The 20,760-nt window shown below is 34.6% G+C and overlaps 1 protein-coding gene across 1 annotated transcript; it reads right to left on the bottom strand.

Annotated features, from left to right (window-relative positions):
* Nucleotides 1–4,155: 4,155 nt before the first annotated feature.
* LOC113312657 lies at nt 4,156–20,438 on the bottom strand. Its single transcript, XM_026561391.1, has 5 exons — nt 20,326–20,438; nt 6,857–7,274; nt 6,425–6,592; nt 4,962–6,003; nt 4,156–4,481 (listed from the first exon to the last, which is right to left on the bottom strand). Exons 1-5 carry the CDS (start codon nt 20,436–20,438, stop codon nt 4,156–4,158), a joined length of 2,067 nt encoding a protein of 688 aa, XP_026417176.1.
* Nucleotides 20,439–20,760: the final 322 nt, after the last annotated feature.

The following is a 20,760-nucleotide window of genomic DNA, read 5'->3' as shown; positions in this document are numbered from 1 at the left end:
AAACGTTAGATCGAACTTAGCTTGTTATACACAAACGAAATGTACCTTCATTTAGGTTTGATTAACCGTACCTAAACGTGTACACTAGGTTGTGTTAGAGCACTGCTCGGTTGTACCCACTAAGCGTTGGTATGTCAAGATTGGTTGTCATATTTAGTTCTAAAACTCGAGTCGCTTGATATGTAAACTAAAATCAACTTCGATAGGTTAGACTAGAAATGATAGAAGTATTGTGCTCTAGTTACTCACAAAGATCTGAAGATGGATGAAGACAACAAAGACATCATCCTTCAGCTTGAGGTTAGTAACTATGACTTGACTTGTTCCATATCTATCTTGTGTCTTTCAAATATTTTAGATTGGAAACATAACATGCAAAATTATATTTTGATGATCAAAGTGTCAAGGAATTTATTGAATTACGAAGTATAATGTTTATCTTTTGAACTTTGTAGATATGACATCAACATAATCTTTTGGATGCTATTATGATTATGTATGGGTATGAGGTGAAGATTTCATCCTAGGAAACAAAGTTTTACATTCGTTTAAAGGAAGTAAATTCATAAACTTGTTTTGTGAATCGAAAGGGAAATCGCTAGGCTTATTGGTATTGTTATTCATTGCATATCTTTTGAACTACCAATATGTGTGATTAGTATAACCGCTCATGACTTGTTTATGTTCTTGGTAAAACTATTCACAAGGCCTGATTTTTGTATTAGTATGACTTTTTATTAGTGAAACCGATCTTAAGTAATCACGTGAGATGGTATGATCGATTTGTTGTAATTGGTATGACCAACTCTAGGAAAAGGGGAACCGATCTTAGTAAGAGGTGCAACCGATCACAAAAGGAGAATCGATCCTTGTAAGAGGTGTAAAAGGGGAACAAATCCTATGAACATGTACAACAAGTTTTGGGGAACAGATCCTATGAACATGTGCAACAAGTTTTGTTATTGGGGAACGGATCCTATGAACATGTGCAACACGTTTTTAGTTATTGGGAATCGATCCTATAGACATGTGCACCAAATACAAGTTAAATACCATATATATGTGGAATCCGAATTTGGAAATATATTGCATATCTTGAGAATATTTTCGGTTATGGAAATTCCCTGGTGTCCAAAATTCCTTGGTCTATAAATATCAAATTTGCATTTTGAGCAAGTTAATCCTCAAAGCCAGCAAAACTACCTAGTTGTGTTATTACTGGTGGAGCCGCCTATTCGGAGAGGAAAGTAACCTAATTAGGCGAAATCTCTTACGACAGCTCAGTTTAAAGACTTCTTTGGGATTGAGAAGCTCTATTAGTACCGTTGGTGGGAAACTAGATGATTGCATTGTTATTTTAGTTTTTGATTATTGATTTTGTTTGATTAACATTTGTTGAATCTTTGATTGCACCTAGTTTGTTTATTCTTGAGAACCTTCTCTTCGGATATAAGTCTCACTCAAACTAGATCAAGGATTTAACGTTTATACGGATCTAAGTTTTTCTAGATCCGTAAGATAGATTCATTGATTTGTCATTGTTAACAAACTCCGTTTTGTGTGACAAATCAATAAGGAATCAAGTTTGTCTTTGCAGGTTGTTATTTTGAAGATTAAATCGAAGACTGAAGACTTTGAAGATTTGAAGACTTTTGTTCTTGTATTTTGATCTTGGTGTAACTTGATTTTCCGGGATTAAAGTGGTTGTTTATTTTCAATAAACATAACCCTTTTTAAGATCAGCAAGTAGTTTGTGATTTTATCATAAACCTTGTAATCAAGACTGATTATTTAGGTAATCATTGTCTTGTTTGATCTTGTAACCGAGGAACTTCGGAATTGGTAGCAGGTCTCAAAAATAGAAGATCCTTAAATATGCTTATATCATATATTTCTGTATTGTGATTATAAAGTGAGTTTTGTTACCAAACAGTTTATCCGTTACTTTTTGGAATACGATCCAAATGAATCTTTTCTTGAAAGATTGAACCATTACGAAGATATGTTATATTTAAGTCCTAAAGAGAACGCCTGTTCTGCTAGGATATCTAGTGTCAAATATCTATTGAGAACTTCGGTTCTGCTAGATATTATCGAAACAAATATCTATAGAGAACTTCGGTTCTGCTAGATATTGTCAAAACAAGAATACTGCTGAAGCTGAGTAACTAGGATCTTAGTTTACTTAGTATTGTCTACACGAAGTTGCAGGTTTACTTTTTGTAGCGTCCTAATTCATTGAGTATTCAAATCTGGACGGCCCCGGGGTTTTTCTACAAGATTGTAGTTTTCCTCGTTAACAAAATTCTGGTGTGTGCTTTACTTTATTTCCGCATTATAATTGTTTTTATATTATAATTAAAGTAATTACACTTGTATGTTAACTAGGCACTTGATATTTATCTTATAAGGTTTCGGTTATACCGTACTATTATCAAGTGAACACTTTGTTGTAGTATTGTCTCGATTTAATATCCATAGACGATCACACAAAGTGTATTGGATTTCTCCACTTCTATGATATAATTATTCACGTGTTAGGCCAGTTCAGACTAACCCTATTTCAAGTGGACACTATGTTGATATATTCCTTGAGTGATTGTTGCTCCAAGAGGTTTATACACAGTGGGTCTTGTATAGGTTGTGATCAAAATAAAATATTATTGTGTATTTGGGTACCCTCGTCTTTTCAATTGGTATCGGAGCAGGAAAACACGAAAAGATCTAACAATCTGTTTGAAGTCAACTAGAGTTCCTCGTGAAACGCGAGGATTGGGATACAAAGGTAAACAAACTTTTAATGCTAAACATGAGACAAAGTTTGTAAAACCTAAAGACTCTGCTGAAGAAATTGCTTCAAAAGGTGCAACAAAAGATTGCTCTTCCATAAAAGAAAAATATATAACACCTTCATCTTCAGCAAAAGACGGAAAACGTAAAATCCACCAAACTCCAATGAAAGAGAATCCACAACAAGGTAACACTAAGCCTCATGTTTCGTGTGTTACTAAGCGTTGCTCTTATTGTGGAAATAAAGGACACTTGGAAAGGGGGTGCAGATTCCGTAAAAGGAATGAGAAAGCCATAGATGCACGCGTTTCCGAAAAATTGGCTGAACTCAATAATGCTTCTCGTGGTAAATTAGGTCATCATTGTCCTAAAAATGAGCAAAAGAATTATTGTAATTTCAGTTCAAAGTTTGCTTATCAGGGTTCTACAAAGTTTTCTCATTATCGGTTATACAATAAAAGGAGAGATAACTTTGTAAAGACAAGATCTGATATTCCAAATTGGAAAAAGACTAAATCTCAGAGTTTTCAACATTTTAGTTATCCTAATGTTTCCTCAAGAGATGCATCTTGGATTTCAGGAGGAAATAATAGGAAGAACAAAGCTGCTCCTGTAAAACCCATTTCTAAATGGAGTCCAAAGTCTTCTTTAAAGACAAACAGGAAAGTATCAAAAGATAGTCACAATGATGACACTCAAATGATAAGTTTCAATACTCATGACATTCAGAATATTGTGCTAAACATTCTTGATCAAATGAATGTAGCTCCATGTTGTCATCGTCATATGAGATAATTAGGTCTCATATCGGTTACCTTTTTATGATTTTGTGACTTTTGATTTAGCGAATTTCATATCTAACCTTTTTGGTTGCTTAATCAAATAATCATAAAAGGATGATGACAATTAATCTCATATGTGAGTCATGATTATACTATTATCAATTTATTTCTCATAAGTTGTGTATATAGTATACATGTGAGTTTTTGGTATTAGCCTATTACTATTGACACGTAATAGTTAAAACCATTTCAGCCTTTCTCTGGTAAAGGTTGCTTTTGTTGTTCTTATGTCTTTGCGAAAGGATGACAAAACACTGGGGAGAAGAGGATGCGGAGCTTGAGGTAACGACTTTGTTAGTTAATCGTTTTCCTGTTTAAGAAAAGCCTGATTTTATTGCATATATTTGTTGTTGTTGCTTAACAAAATTTCAATACTTTTTTTTAAAAAAACAAAAAGCAGCTTTATTAAAAATCAGAGATCAAAAATACAAGACCAAACAAGGCCCATTATCAAAGAAGAAAAACAAAAAGTAAGGAAACAAAAAAACTCATAGCACAGAACTAAGAGTGCAAAGATACACCATTACTCAAATCTGTAATAGGGCCTATCTGGGAATTCCATTTGAGTAAGGGAAGAAGGTCTCTCACTGTAGTTATGGATAATACCCTTTGGAAGATGCACACCCTTTTTAGCAAAATGATTAGCTGGAAAGTTTGCTTCCCTGTAAGCATGTCTGACAGAAATACTGTGCAGTCCACTTAAAACTCTCTGCCATCTAGCCATCAAGAACCATGGTATCTTCTTATTCAATAAGGTTGTAGCACAAGCCTTAGAATCAGTTTGCAGAATGATCTTAAACTTCTGATTTTCCAGAGCCCATTCAAGAGCTCTTATACTGGCTATAAATTCTGCAATATAATTAGATAGAACTCACAATCCACCTGATTCAGCATACACAAAGTTACCAATATGATTTCTGACAATAAATCCATAACCAGCTTGCCCTGGATTACCTCTAGAAGCACCATCACAGAACAAAAGGGTTTCATCCATGTTAGGTAAATAAAAGAAGACTTCAATGATTCTCAATCTCTGGAATTTGCTGTACTGTATTTGAAAGTGATTGAGAACCTGGTCTTCATATGAAGAGCCCCATATACAACCTTTCAATCTTCTTGTGCACTCATGTACAGTCTTTGAAATTATGATTTTAATTTTGTGTAAATAAGGCTTCTCATCTTCAAAACAGATTTTATTCCTTAGGAACCAAAGTTCAGCCATCAGAGTGTAAGAACAAATGTACCATAACTCTTTTACCATTGGGCTGGTGGATTTACACCTTTTAAGAACTTCTTAAAAGGATAAAGGAGGAAGAAAATGGAATATACCTCCCAACCAATTCCAAAGCTGTCTACTAAAGCTGCAATTCCACAGTAAGTGATTTAAGGAATCAATATCATTATGACAGATGTAACATCTTGAAGCTATATTGAAACCTTTTGTTTTCAAGTTCTCATCAGTTGCACAAGCTTCCCTTGTAATTTTCCATATATTAGCAAAAGTAGAAGGCAAAACTGCATGATTCCATATTTTTTTATACCAGTGTAGCTTAGGCAAAGGATTCCTGATATTCTTCACTGCATCAGCAACAGAAAACATGCCAGTATGATTACTGCTCCAGACTAAAGTATCTGCACCAGTTCCAATAACAGGTAATTGCTCAATTTGGAAAAATTGGAGAAGATCGTCAGGGATTCTCCATTGACCATTCATAATCAGACTACTAACTTTTAAATTTGGATATTGAGTAATAAGAGAATGGTTTGGAAACATATTACTTAAAGAATCTTCAAAGATCCATTTATCATACCAAAAATAAATTTGAGAACCATCTCCAACAGTCCATCTGGTAAGACTTTTGAAACTTGGTATTATCCACTTGATTTCAGGCCAAATTGAAGATTTTTTATAGTAAGTAATCCAGCTGCCATTTTTGTCAGTGTATTTAGCTAAGAAGAAAAGGGCCCATTCTTCCTTAGATTGAAGCATTTTCCAAAGGAATTTCATTAATAAAGCTCTGTTGAAATCTTCAAGTCTCCTTATTCCCAAACCTCCTTCTTCAAGAGGAGTACAAACTTTATTCCACTTTAAAGTCACACATTTTTTCTCTTCAGCATTACTTGACCATAGATAGTTCCTTATAATTCTTTCACAAGATTTAATCACCTTCTTAGGCCATTTGTAGATGGACATATTATATACTGGAATACTACAAAGGACAAACTCAACCAGAGTGGGTCTAGCTTGAAAGCTTAACAGTTTACCACTCCAAGAAGACAATCTATGTTGCATATATTCCACTAAGTGCCATAAATGAGTGGATTTAATCTTCCCTTGAACCAGATTAACCCCTAGATATTTATCAGGGAACTGAGAGATATCCATATGAAAAAAATTAGCAATTGGTCTTTGCCTCACAGAAGAAGTCCCCCCCCCCCCAAAAAAAAAAAAACATCTACTTTTAGAAGTATTGATAATTTGACCAGTTGCATCTTGATATTCCATTAAGATATTTCTTAGATTAGTTATACTCCTCATATTTCCATTGCAGAATAAGAATATATCATCAGCAAAGAATAAGTGTGTAGGGTGTATACCATTTCTAACTACCATAGGCTGAATTTTCTTATCAATTACCAATTTTTGAATATTCCTACTTAAAATATCTTCATCTATAATAAAAAGAATAGGTGAAAGAGGATCACCTTGTTTAAGACCTCTGCCAACTCCAACAAAACCCAATAGGACCACCATTGAGTAGAATAGAAATTTTAGTAGTTTTGAGCAGCACCATAATCCAATCACAGAATTTTCCAGAGAAACCAAAACTGGTTAGAGCTTTATAAAGAAAATCCCAACTCATAGTGTCATAAGCTTGAGAAATGTCCAATTTAAGTCCCAAATTACCACCTCTTCTTTTAACAGACAATTCATTGACAAGCTCAGAAGCAAGAAGCACCTGTTCATGTATGTTTCTATTTTTAATAAATGCACATTGCTGAGGGGAGACAATATTTGGAAGGAATATACTAATCCTCATGGTGATAATTTTAGTGATTATTTTAAAGCAGAAGTTGCTAAGGCCAATAGGTCTAAATTACTTTGCATTCTTAGCACCTTGCACTTTAGGAATCAAAGTTAGGAAATTAGAATTCAACCCACTAGGGATGATACCGTGTTGCCAACAATACTGGATTGCAGCAATGAGATCATTTTTTATTACCTTCCAAGCAAATCTGTAAAAAGAGCCAGTGAATCCATCTGGACCAGAAACACCATCTGGGTTTAGATCAAAAGTAGCATTTTTGATATCATCTTCAGTGGGCAAGTTTTCTAAGAAGGAGTTATCTTCATCATTAATAACTTTTGGAGCAGCTTCAAAGAAGGAATCACTTACAGTAATATCTTGACGAGCAAATTTAGTGCTAAAGTAATCAATGAGAACATTTGAAATACCATTATGATCAGTGATAATGTTACCTGATGAGTCTTCGATTTCAGAGATGGAATTTTGAGCTTGTCTTAGCTTTATACTTGTATGAAAGAATTTAGAATTAACATCACCATCTTGAATCCAGTTGATTTTAGCTTTCTCTCTTAGGAAAGTATTATAATTTTGAGCAGCAAGATCGCATTTCCCTCTAGCAGTAATCAAATTGCTCAAAAGACTGATTCCATTATTTGTGTATGGATGTGTGTGAGATTCAATTATTTCCGGTTAAGAGAAACTATTGTTATCTTGCTTTATTGTTTAGTATCAATCATTTAGGCTTGTAAAATTTCGGTGTAATTGCGGTGCTTTAATGTCTATGTTGTTTTAATTGCTTCCGGTTGAGGTAAATAATTATACAAGTTGATTTATTTGGTTTCTATGAATTGTTTATGGCTTAAACAAAGAAAAGGTTTTCGAGATGAATTGTTTAGTCCAATTCGATTCTGGATAAGAGAAACTAAGTTAATTCCGATCTTAGTTAGACTTATTAAAGTGGAGGTTTCGGTTATTCAAGTCTAATCGAATACCTTAACAAGAAATGCTAGTTAACTAACCTAGTACTTGTCTTGTTTAAAAGTGAAAGGTATAAGTTATTATTTGAATAATTAGAACCTGATGAGAAAAATAGAGTTAATTCTGATCTTTATTTTGGTCTTATCAAACAAGCGATTCTATTTGTACAATCGGTTTAGCAAAAGAACTAAGGTGCTTAGTTAATTTTTGATTTGCTAAACTATCAGGGAAAATTAATTCAAGCAATTGTTTCCTAGGTAACATATCAAAACAAATTACTTTGTAGTTTCGGTTTTGATATTGGTTATCTAAAATGGTGTGTGGAACCCTCGTGCTTAACTCTTATAGGTTGCAAGCCTTGTGAGATTTGTAAGATCCTTTCGATTTGTCCTTTATTTGCTCGTATCTTTGTCATTATGTGACAAAAAGGGGGAGAAATATATGGAGTAAACAAGTGATATTGGTATTGATTCATATTGATTGGTATCATTAAGGAAAGGACAATGGTGCTTAAATGTTATATCTAACGAAAAGAATAAAGCATAGACTAAGGGGGAGTAACATATCATATTGATACTTGTGGTTATCTTAACTACAAAGGAAGTAACAAAGACGTGCGGATTGAAAATCTACCTATCTTACCTTTAAGGGAGTAGTATAGCTTTGTTATCATAATGTCAACACCGACATTTATTTTTGAATACATGCATATTAGTATGAGTTATTTTTGTAATCCGTTTATCTCCATATGTAATAGAGTTTTGTCACTAAATTGACAAAGGGGGAGATTGTTAGAGCACTGCTCGGTTGAACCCACCAAGCGTTGGTATGTCAAGATTGGTTGCTATATTTAGTTCCAAAACTCAAGTCGCTTAATATGTAAACTACAGTCAACTTCGATAGGTTAGACTAGAAATGATAGAAGTATTGTGCTCCAGTTACTCACAAAGATCTGAAGATGGATTGAAGACAACAAAGACATCATCCTTCAACTTGAGGTTAGTAACTATGACTTTACTTCTTCCATATCTATCTTGTGTCTTTCAAATCTTTTAGATTGAAAACATAACATGCAAAATTATATTTTGATGATCAAAGTGTCAAGGAATTTATTGAATTACGAAGTATAATGTTTATCTTTTGAACTTCGTAGATATGACATCAACATAATCTTTTGGATGCTATTATGATTATGTATGGGTATGAGGTGAAGATTTCATCCTAGGAAACAATGTTTTACATTCGTTTAAAGGAAGTAAATTCATAAACTTGTTTTGTGAATCCAAAGGGAAATCGCTAGGTTTATTGGTATTTTTATTCATTGCATATCTTTTGAACTACCAATATGTGTGATTAATATAACCACTCATGACTTGTTTATGTTCTTGGTAAAACTATTCAGAAGACCTGACTTTTGTATTGGTATGACTTTTTATTAGTGCAACCGATCTTAAGTAATCACCTGAGATGATATGATCGATTTCTTGTAGTTGGTATGACCAACTCTAGGCAAAGGGGAACCGATCCTAGTAAGAGGTGCAACCGATCACAAAAGGGGAATCGATCCTTGTAAGAGGTGCAAAAGGGGAACATATCCTATGAACATGTGCAACAAGTTTTGGGGAACAGATACTATGAGCATGTGCAACAAGTTTTGTTATTGGGGAACGAATCCTATGAACATGTCCAACACGTTTTTAGCTATTGGGAACCGATCCTACGGACATGTGCACCAAATACAAGTTAAATACCATATATATGTGGTAACTGAATTTGGAAATGTATTGTATATCTTGAGAATATTTTCGGTTTTGAAATTCCTTGGTGTCCAAACTTCCTTGGTCTATAAATATCAAAGTTTGAATTTCGAGAAAACTAATCCTCAAAGCCAGCAAAACTACTTAGTTGTGTTGCTACTGGTGGAGCCGCCTATTCGGAGAGGAAAGTAACCTAATTAGGCGAAATCTCTTACGTCCGCTCAGTTTGAAGACTTCTTTGGGATTGAGAAGCTCTATTAGTACCGTTGGCGGGAAAATAGATGATTGCATTGTTATTTTAGTTTTCGATTATTGATTTGGTTGACTAACGGTTGTTGAATCTTTGATTGCACCTAGTTTGTTTATTCTTGAGAACCTTCTCTTCTGATATAAGGCTCGCTCAAACTAGATCAAGGATTTAACTTTTCTATGGATCTAAGTTTTTCTAGATCCGTAAGATAGATTCATTGATTTGCAATTGTTAACAGACTCCGTTCTGTGCGACAAATCAATAAGGAATCAAGTTTGTCTTTGCAGGTTGTTATTTTGAAGATTAAATCGAAGATTGAAGACTTTGAAGATTTGAAGACTTTTGTTCTTGTGTTTTGGTCTTGGTGTAACTTTCTTTGGCTTGATTTTCCCGGATTAAAGAGGTTGTTTATTTTCAATAAACATAACCCTTTTTAAGATCAACAAGTAGTTTGTGATTTTATCATAAACCTTGTAATCAAGACTGATTATTTCGGTAATCATTGTCTTGTTTGATCTTGTAACCGAGGAACTTCGGATCTGGTAACAAGTCTCAAAAATAGAAGATCCTTAACTGTGCTTATATCATATATTTCGGTATTGTAATTATAAAGTGAGTTTTGTTACCAAACAGTTTGTCCTTTACTGTTTGGAATACGATCCAAAGGAATCTTGTCTTGAAAGATTGAACCATTACGAAGATATATTAGATTTAAGTCCTAAATAGAACACATATTCTACTAGGATATCTAGTATCAAATATCTATTGAGAACTTCGGTTCTGCTAGATATTATCAAAACAAATATCTATAGAGAACTTCGGTTCTGCTAGATATTGTCAAAACAAGAATACCGTTGAAGCTGAGTAACTAGGATCTTAGTTTACTTAGTGTTGTCTACACGAAGTTGCAGGTTTACTTTTTGTAGCGTCCTAATTCATTGAGTATTCAAATGTGGACTAGGTCCCGGGGTTTTTCTACAAGATTGTAGTTTTCCTCGTTAACAAAATTCTGGTGTGTGCTTTACTTTAATTCCTTATTATAATTGTTTTTATTTTATAATTAAAGTAATTACACTTGTATGTTAACTAGGCACTTGATATTTATCTTATAAGGTTTCGGTTATACCGTACTATTATCAAGTGAACACTTTGTTGTAGTATTGTCTCGATTTCGCATCCATAGCCGATCACACAAAGTGTATTGGATTTCTCCACTTGTCTGATATAATTATTCACGTGTTAGGCCAGTTCGGACTAACCCTATTTCAATTGGACACTGTGTTGAAATATTCCTTGAGTGATTGTTGCTCCAAGAAGTTAATACAGCGTGGATCTTGTATAGGTTGTGATCAAAATAAAAGATTGTGGTGTATTTGGGTACCCTTGTCTTTTCAGGTTGGCTTAATAGCAATTAACCGAGGTTATCTATATGAACACTCTCATATCGACCTTATTCATCTTAACCACAACTACTTCAAATGACTCAAATGAAACTAGTTATAGAGTTGTTCAATTGCGATATTCTGATAGAAGTATACAGGAACATAATTGAAGCAAAATCGGTTTGACTCACTCGAACAATTCATGAACATTATAGCCACGGTTTGCAAAGAATGCATTCCTTATTATATAAATGTATTAGTCATGAAGAAACCGAGTTTAGAACTTTAACCACTCAAGTATGCATACGGGTACGCATACTTAAAGTAGCCGGTCTGAGTTTGGGTTCGCCAGTATGCAAATGGGTACGCATACTTCCAAACACAACAGAAATTCTCTGACCCAAACCCTTCGCCAATACGCGTATGGTTATGTGTACTTAGGTACTCGGAATTTCAAAACTAACAGGTACGCATACGGGTATGCATACTATAGTTCCGGTCATGGATCACATGTATGTAAGAACACATACTATGTTTATAATCCAATTATGGTTAAGTGTTCTAAACTCTATTTCAATCGTTGAAACATTCTTAGAGGATGACAATAGATGTTTTCACGAACTATTAGCATCAAAGAAATTTTCAAGTTATTGAAATAACCATAACGAAATATTTCAAGTCTACACCAAATGATTGTATCACACAAATCATGTAAGATGTTACTCGGAGATTTTCACATGATCATTCTTTGACTTTCATCAAGAATATAAGATGAACTTGTTTGAAGTGAAAGCCAACCAACACATATTTCGAGAAATATGTAAGCGAGTTAAACTCAGCTCGAAATCTCAAAATATGCATAATCGAAAACTATATAGTAATACGACTTTTGTCTCAATATAGGAGATACGATAGAAATAGACTTTCCAAGTGATAGATGAGTTTTAGTCTCCACATACCTTTTGTTGATGAAGTTCCACAAGCTCTCCTTAGTAGTTCTTCGTCTTCAATTGATGAACGCCGTGAACTCTATTGCTCAACTACATAATCTATCCTAGTCCGAGACATCACTATAAGTAGACTAGAAATCAATACTTATGGTTTAGATCACTAACATTGACAAACAAGCTTGAGATAACAACGCTTGCGAGTTCGACCGGTCAGTGCTCTAACAATCTCCCCCTTTGTCAATTTTAGTGACAAAACTATCAATACATATGGATTACAAAATAAATAAACTTTGTAGCTTCTCATCCAAATGCTTGATCTTCTTGGTTCTTCAACATTACTCGAAATCTTCGCCACTTCCAAGTACTCCAATGATTCTAAATGTGTTCAACTCGGCATCATATTTGTTGAAGATCCATAGCTATAACAATGAGAAAACAATTGCTCTCAATCATGGTTATACAATGTCATAGTATTATTACACAGCATCAGAGTTCAATTGTATCACAACTTTGACAACAATACTATGGTGATATGTATCACTCCCCTTTAGTCAATACTTCACCTCACAATGAAAACCACTCCCCCTTACATAATGACCCGTAAACCATATGTATTTGTAGTGTGAACTACACATCAATTCTCCCCCTTTTTGTCTATATAAATTGTCAAAGGTACTAAAACTAGTGGGTCCTCATGAAATTTTCATAGAGATACTTCATGACCAAAAGAGAACAACATACCAACTTGTTTAGATGACTTCACATAGACGAAACTTAGTGTATTCACCAAGGAGTTTATAAAGATACAAGACAACTCCTACAATATTCCACAACCGCACTCCCCACAAAGATTTAGCAATTAAGCAGAAGTTCAAATAGGAACTCTCCCCCATAAAATGTCATTCCTGAAAGAACAACAAGAGTAACCTTACTTTTACAAGAAAAGAAGGATTTCTTTGGACATTAGCAAATCACATGAGAAATGAATTTGTATCCAAAAAACTCAATTGAATTAACAACAAGAGAACCCATGATTAATTTAATCGAAAATGCTCACATAAGAGAACTTACGGAGCCGTACAGTACATACACAAAGATGTGGATCAAGGAAAGACCAATACTGTGGAATAAACAAAGATTCATTCTATTTTTCATCGCTATTTGCACAATGGCATATAATAGACTTAATCTTTGTAAATAAAAATTCATCGTATCCTCCACCAATATTTGCATAATGATATAATAGGCTTAACTTTTGTAGTCAAAAGTGCATTCTATCTTTTATCAATATTTTCATACCGACATGTAATAGAATTAACTCTTGAGCTTATATGGGACAGTCAAAGTTCACGGACGTAAACAACACATCCCATAACGATTTGCAATATATAAAACCATAAAAATTAATACCGCAAAAATCATCTTCCAAATAACTTAGAATTTAAATAAATAAATCTAAAAACATTGCAAGATGAAAACGTATGCAACAAATATGTGTACTCACAATAACGGTTATTCCAAACCCTAGTTATCCTTCTTAAAAACACAAGAATAAATTCTCATAAGAAGTTTCCTAGACAAAGATTATTGTTCTTTGATAACTTCATACCTTTCAATAAATCCATCATTGAAGGTGTAGTTGATTTCCTTGACTCTCTTGACCGTGGAAACTCCATGTTCATGAGTTAGAACACAAACTTTACGATCAACAACATGAGCAAGTTGTCTAGCTTGACGCAGTTGAAGATTTGCAAACTCGACCTTTGAATCATCCTGAAAACGAGTTAAATCCTTGACAGATTCATCAATCTAGAAATTGTGCTCTTTCCTTGCAAGCATCTTCTTCAGAACAAGTTCTTGAACTGAACCACGTCCTTGAGTGTCCTCCTCCATGTCAAGGCTCACAATCTCTTGAGATCTTGAAGAGTTCTCCATATATTCTTTTGTTAGGGATGGAATAACATAATATAGAGTATATATATATATATATATATATATATATATATATATATATATATATATATATATATATTAGTGAACAAGAGAATGCATCTCTTGTTATGGAAACCCTATGAAGTCACATGAACGGGACAAGGACGTTGGTGGACTGGTCACAAATGAAGAATGGATTTGGAAAAGATCCTATAAGAGGAAACACAATATTTGTTAACATTTCTTAAGAACTCAGAGCATGACACATGATCAGCATGATCGAGAACTCAGATAGTTAACATAAAAACGCATAAAAACATACAACTAATCTTGAGACTCCCACAATCATCATCCTTGCAACTCTCAAGATAGATACAAGGATGAGATTACCCGGGATTAGGTAAAGGAGTGAGAAGTAATCTCACCATGAATTATGGGAGAAGAGTTGTACAATTCTATTGTGCATTTGTGATGAGTGTTCCCTTCTTTCCAATGATTATAACTTATTCCAGGAGAATTTGTCATAAACCCTTTTAAAAGTCTATCGGAAGGATTTTTCTGAGGACTAAGTCTAGGGCCTCTAGAGATCGGTTCCAAAGGAGAATAGTTGAAGGACTTCCATCTTCCCGATTTAGACTTGCCATACTTGTTCTTATAAACACAAGGAATGTGTTTATTAGTGGCACAAAAGTTTGTACCATTAAGAGGAACTTGCTACCTGTGACGATTTCTTGAAGAAAGATCATTCTTATAAGTAGAGGTGTCAAACAGGCCGGCCTGGCCTGGCCTGCCTCTGATTGGCCTAGCCTGGGCCTGCAGCCTGGCCGGGGTCGGCCTGTCAATAAAGCTGGCCAGGCCAAGCCTGGCCTGGATCCTATTAAATGAGCCCAGCCTGAGCCAGGCCTGTTTTAATTTTGGCCGGTCCAGGCCTGGCCAGGCTAGCCAGTTAAAGTATGACCTCTTTCTTTTCAAAAAATATATCCATAGTGTTTCGAACTCATTACCTCGTGCTCATATATCAATGACCCAAACCAGTTGGGCAGCGTTTTATTTATGTCTAATTTGTCAATTGATATATTATATCAAATCAATTTACATATCGTAAGGTCAAACAATCCATTATTTATTTAAGGCAGGCGGAAAATTAGGAAACTCTTTAATGTATGGTTGCTATAAGCTGACAAAGACGTTGGCAACTTGGCATATTTAAAGGTCAATATATCAGGAATTTCCAATTTTATTAGGACAATTAATAGAAAATAAATGGAAGGAAACAACTAAATAATGAAATATTTATCGAGCATAGAAAGGAAACAACTAAATAAGAGATAAATTTATTAATGAAATATTTATTAAGTATATAGAAAGAAAAATGAATTAATTTATTGACGAAAATTACTTACCGAAAAAAAAAGGAATTCATAACGTCTAATAAATTTGTTTACACAATAAATCACATAGCGTGTACAAAATAAAATTTCAAAATATATAGGTGAGAACTTCATCGCTACATTAAGTATTTAACGGGATAATTACTATTAATTACCTTAATTTTAGTTTGAATTAGAATTGATAACGAGTTAATTAGTTAGGTGACTCCCTTGTTTTTCCAATTGACCTCACGCTAATTAAGGAAAAATAACGGTAATAGAATCTTAATTATAATGGAATAAAATCTCATAATGAAATTATTATCAGTTGATTAGGTTGATAAATGGTTTCCAAAACAAAAAAGATGATAATTACCTACAAATAATTCTAAATGTGTACTTAAACATATAAAGACGTGTGGATTAGTTGGTTTAAGGTGCATCTCATTTTCGGAGGGTAGATCACGTGATCGAAACTCAACACCATTTGAATTTTTTTGATCGACTAAAACTAATAGGCAGGCTTTCCAGGCCTAGCCTGGCAGGCTTGTACTGGGCCGTACTTTAACAGGCCAGGCCATGACAGGCTAAAAAGCCAAAAACTTAAGCCCGGCCAGGGCCAGTCACAGGCCACAGGCAGGTAAGGGCCTGATTTATTACGGATCGGGCCAGGCTTTGGGCTGTTTAAACTGGTCGGGCCAGTCCAGATCCTGGCTGGCCTGGCCTGTTTGACACCTCTACTTATAAGAATTCTGGTTTTCTGTAGGAAAGAAATTCCCTGTAGATGTCGTCAGACGATTTACTCTTTTGACTGTAAAAAGAAACAAATTATGAAGATCAGAAATTTGATTCTTTCTAGCAAAGCAATTAAGAGCATAATGATTCTTTTTCCCACAGAAGGAACAACATCGTGGATTAGAAACATAATTGCCTTGACTCATAACCTTTTCCTGCACCTGCGAATTTTGCAAGTGATTCATATTGGGTAATTCCTTTGAGGGAATTTTCTTTACTCTTGGTAAAGCCTTACGAATATCAGAAAGAGGTACAGAGGATGACTTACTCATCAAAACAGAGTTTTCATTATTCAAGGTGTTATACTGTTCTTGGGCACATCGAGGTGATGCAATGAGTTCCCATTTTTCAACAAGATGATTGTTTATTTATGATGAACGAGCCTTGATTAAACATTCTTCTCTAATTGAGTTCTCTATAATAGTATCTTCAAGTATACTGATCTTTTCACGCTGTAGAGTAGTTTCTTGAATCAATTTTTCGATATTGTTAGAGAGAGATTCAATAAAGCAATAGAGTCCACGTTCTCTTTCAAGAGATTTCTCGAATTCATCAATGAGCTGATCATTCTTTTCTTCAAGAGTCTTGATTTTAGAACCTTGGAAATCAATGATATCAACAGATTTTTTTAACGATCTGGTGAGTTCCATTTCAGATTCTGATACGATGTCAATTTTCTCGTTTTTCCCTCAGGATTCAGAAGAATCTGCTACGGAGTTATCCTTTGAGTGAAATCCAAGATTTTTGGCATAATCGGAAACTTTGAAAGACAACTCTATGTACGTAGTTTGTGAGATACTTCTTAGGGCACAAAAATCATATTGCTACAAACACAGACTTATGAGGTCTTAAACGTATTTTCCTGCTCTGATACCAATTGAAAAAGCGGGGGTCTAACAACCACACCCAATTGAAAAACTCCAATATACTTTTAACAGAATCAACTAGACAGTCAGACTCAACCTATAGAAGTATATCAAAGAGTTTATATCTCAATTCCTCAATTCAATCTGCAATCAGCAAATAGGAATTTGCGAGCCTGATTGAAAAAGAGAAATAACTTGGAAGGTATCACAAACCAATATCCAAGTGTCAATGAATTCAATCAACAACCCAAAGGTCGGATTCAAGAACTGATTGAACTTAACGCACATCCTATGATATTTCTATTATATAACAAAATATAATGCGGAAAAGAAATAACACAAACACTAGAAATTTTGTTAACGAGGAAAACCGCAAATGCAGAAAATCCCGGGACTTAGTCTGCTTTGAACACCACTATATTAAGCCGCTACATACACTAGACTACTACCAATGAACTTCAGACTGGAATGTAGTTGAGCCATAATCAATATCACACTGATCAAGGTACAGTTATGCTCCTTGCGTCTCTGAACCCCAGCAGGATTCTACGCATTTTATTCCCTTAGCTGATCTCACCCACAACCAAGAGTTGTTACGACCCAAAGTCGAAGACTTGATAAACAAATCTGTCTCATACAGAAAAGTCTATTGGAATAGATAAATCTGTCTCCCACAAAAATACCTACGAGTTTTGTTCCTTCTTTTGATAAATCAAGGTGCACATGAACCAATTGATATACCAGACTTATATTCCCGAAGAATGGCCTAGAAATATCAATCACCTCACAATAATCTTCCGTACGGTAGCGAAACAAGATATTGTGGAATGACAAAAGATGAGACGAAGATGTTTGTGACTACTTTTTATCTTGCCTATCAGAGATAAATCTTGAGCCAATCTTAGAGAAGATAGTACTCAAATACGATAAAAACAGCAAGAGCAGATCACGCAACTACAGAGAAAATAGTTGGGTCTGTCTTCACAATCTCTATGAAGTCTTTAAGTCGTTAACCTATAGGCTTTCGTGAAAAACCTAAGTTTATAGGAGAATCGACTCTAGTCGCAACTAGTATCACACAGAAGGTGTGGGGGTTAGGTTTCCCAGTTGCTAGAGTTCTCCCTTATATAGTTTTCAAATCAGGTTTTGCAATCTAAGTTACCTTGGTAACAAAGCATTCAATATTTACTGTTAGATGAAAACCTGATTAGACTCAAGTTAATATCTTGCAACCGTTAGATCGAACTTAACTTGTTATACACAAATGAAATGTACTTTCATTTAGGTTTGAGTAATCGTACCTAAACGTGTACACTAGGTTGGCTCAACATGAGTTAACCGAGGTTAGCTATATGAACACTCTCATATCAACCTTATTCATCTTAACCACAACTAGTTCAAATGACCCAAATGAAACTAATTATAGAGTTGTTCAATTGCTATATTTTCATAGAAGTATACAAGAACACAATTGAAGCAAAATCGGTTTTATTCACTCGAATCAATTCATGAACATTATAGCCACGGTTTGCAAAGAATGCATTCCTTATTATATAAATGTATTAGTTCATAAACAAACCGATTTTAGAACTTTAACCACTCAAGTATGCATACGGGTACGCATACTTAAAGTAGCCGGTCTGAGTTTGGGTTCGCCAGAATGCAAACGGGTACGCATACTTCCAAACACATCAGAAATTCCCGGATCCAAACCCTTCGCCAGTACGCGTACGGGTATGTGTACTTAGGTACTCGGAGTTTCACAACTAACAGCTACGCATACGGGTGTGCATTCTATAGTTCCGGTCATGGATCACATATACGTAAGAACAAATACTATGTTTATAATCCGATGATGGTTAAGTGTTCTAAACTCTATTTCAATCATAAAAATATTCTTAGAGGATGACAATAGCTGTTTTCATGAACTATTAATATCAAAGCAATTTTCAAGTTATTGAAATAATCATAACGAAATATTCCAAGTCTACACCAAATTATTATATCACACAAATTATGTAAGATGTTACTCGGAGATTTTCACATGATTATCTTTTGACTTTCGTCAAGAATATAAGATGAACTTGGTTGAAGCGAAAGCTTACCAACACATATTTCGAGAAATATGTAAGCGAGTTGAACTCAGCTCGAAATCTCAAATGTGCATAATCGAAAACTATATAGTAATACGACTTTTGTCTCAATATAGGAGATATAGTAGAAATATACTTTCCAATTGATATATGAGTTTTAGTCTCCACATACCTTTTGTTGATGAAGTTTCACCAGCTCTCCTTAGTAGTTCTTCGTCTTCAATTGATAAACGCCATGAAGTCTAATGCTCAAGTACACAATCTATACTAGTCCGAGACATCACTATAAGTAGACTAGAAATCAAGACTTATAGTTTTGATCACTAATATTGACAAACAAGCTTGAGATAGCAATGCTTGCGAGTTCGACCGAGCAGTGCTCTAACAGTACTCTATGAGTATTGAGTTACTTTTATATATTATTTTATCACGTTCTTCTATAAATCACCACAGACCATAACATTTGGTATCATCCAGGACACCGGTTTTTCTCTCAAACACGACAGGATGCAACAACCCGTGAACTTACATAACTTCTCAAAACTTCCATGGATACACATACATGTTAAGATGCTTAGCGTATTGCTGCTACACAAAGACAAGATATTATGTTAGCTACCTTGGTTACCATATCTCAGAGAAATGGAACGAAGTTTGATACTCTAATTGTTCTCTCTAGATCTCCTTCAAATCAACATAATAGTGCTTCTCCTTCTCACAAAACATCATCTTCGGGTAGTACTTTCCAATAACACTTCAATAATCAAACTCGTGGTTCTTCAAATCCTTTTCTGAAGCACCTAGGATTGATTTTCAAAGATTCAATGGAGAAAATCCTCACAATTGTGTTAGAAAGTGTGAAAGATATTTTCAGATCCACTCTATTATTGAAGAACAAAAAACAGAGTTTGCTTATTTACACTTAGGTGGTAAAACAAACTCTTGGTTTTTAAATTTTCTCACTAGTAAAACTTATATCTCTTGGCCTATCATTGTTGAACCTATTTGTAGTCATTTTGAAGATCTTGCTAATGATAACTATGTGGATTGTTTAAAAAAACTGTCTCAACTCACATCTGTTGATAAGTATTTCGAGCATCTTGAGCAACTTAAAGCCTTGATTCTCAGTAGAAAACACCCTCATCTCACTGAGGAGTATTTTGTTTTAAGTTTTTATTAGTAAATTGAAAGATGTCTTGCTTGGTTTTGTTCAAATGCATAAACCCACTATTTTCTCTCAACTTTATTTTTAGCTAGACTACAAGAGGTTGATCTTACTCTCAACACCAACCTCAAAAGCCTTTTCAAGCTAAGTAACCTCCCACTACCTCTACATTCAATAGATTTTCCTCTCCAAAACCCAACCCCCTCCTCTACAGTTGGTGTTTCTACACCAACCACCATTATTCAACCTCTCATGAAACACCTAAATCTACTTACACACCACCTATAAGGAGATTGACTCATGAACAAATGAATCAAAGAAGAGCCAAATGACTCTGCTACAACTGCGATCAGTAGTATATACAAAGACATGGATGTAAATCTCAACAATTTTCATGATAATGACTGAAGAAGAGGCAGCTGACTCAGATTCCATCACATGTTGTTGAAACTTCTACATGCACCTTGGTTGAATCTGATATGGAAATTTCTCTCCATTCTCTCACAGGAAATATGAGTACTGATATTATCAGAATACCTGGTTTTCTCAGGAGGCAAGCTA

This window comes from Papaver somniferum, chromosome 9, assembly GCF_003573695.1.
Source record: "Papaver somniferum cultivar HN1 chromosome 9, ASM357369v1, whole genome shotgun sequence".
NCBI classification, from domain to species: domain Eukaryota; kingdom Viridiplantae; phylum Streptophyta; class Magnoliopsida; order Ranunculales; family Papaveraceae; genus Papaver; species Papaver somniferum.
Note: the sequence above shows the minus strand (reverse complement) of the source record. Positions and strands in the feature narration are given on the sequence as shown.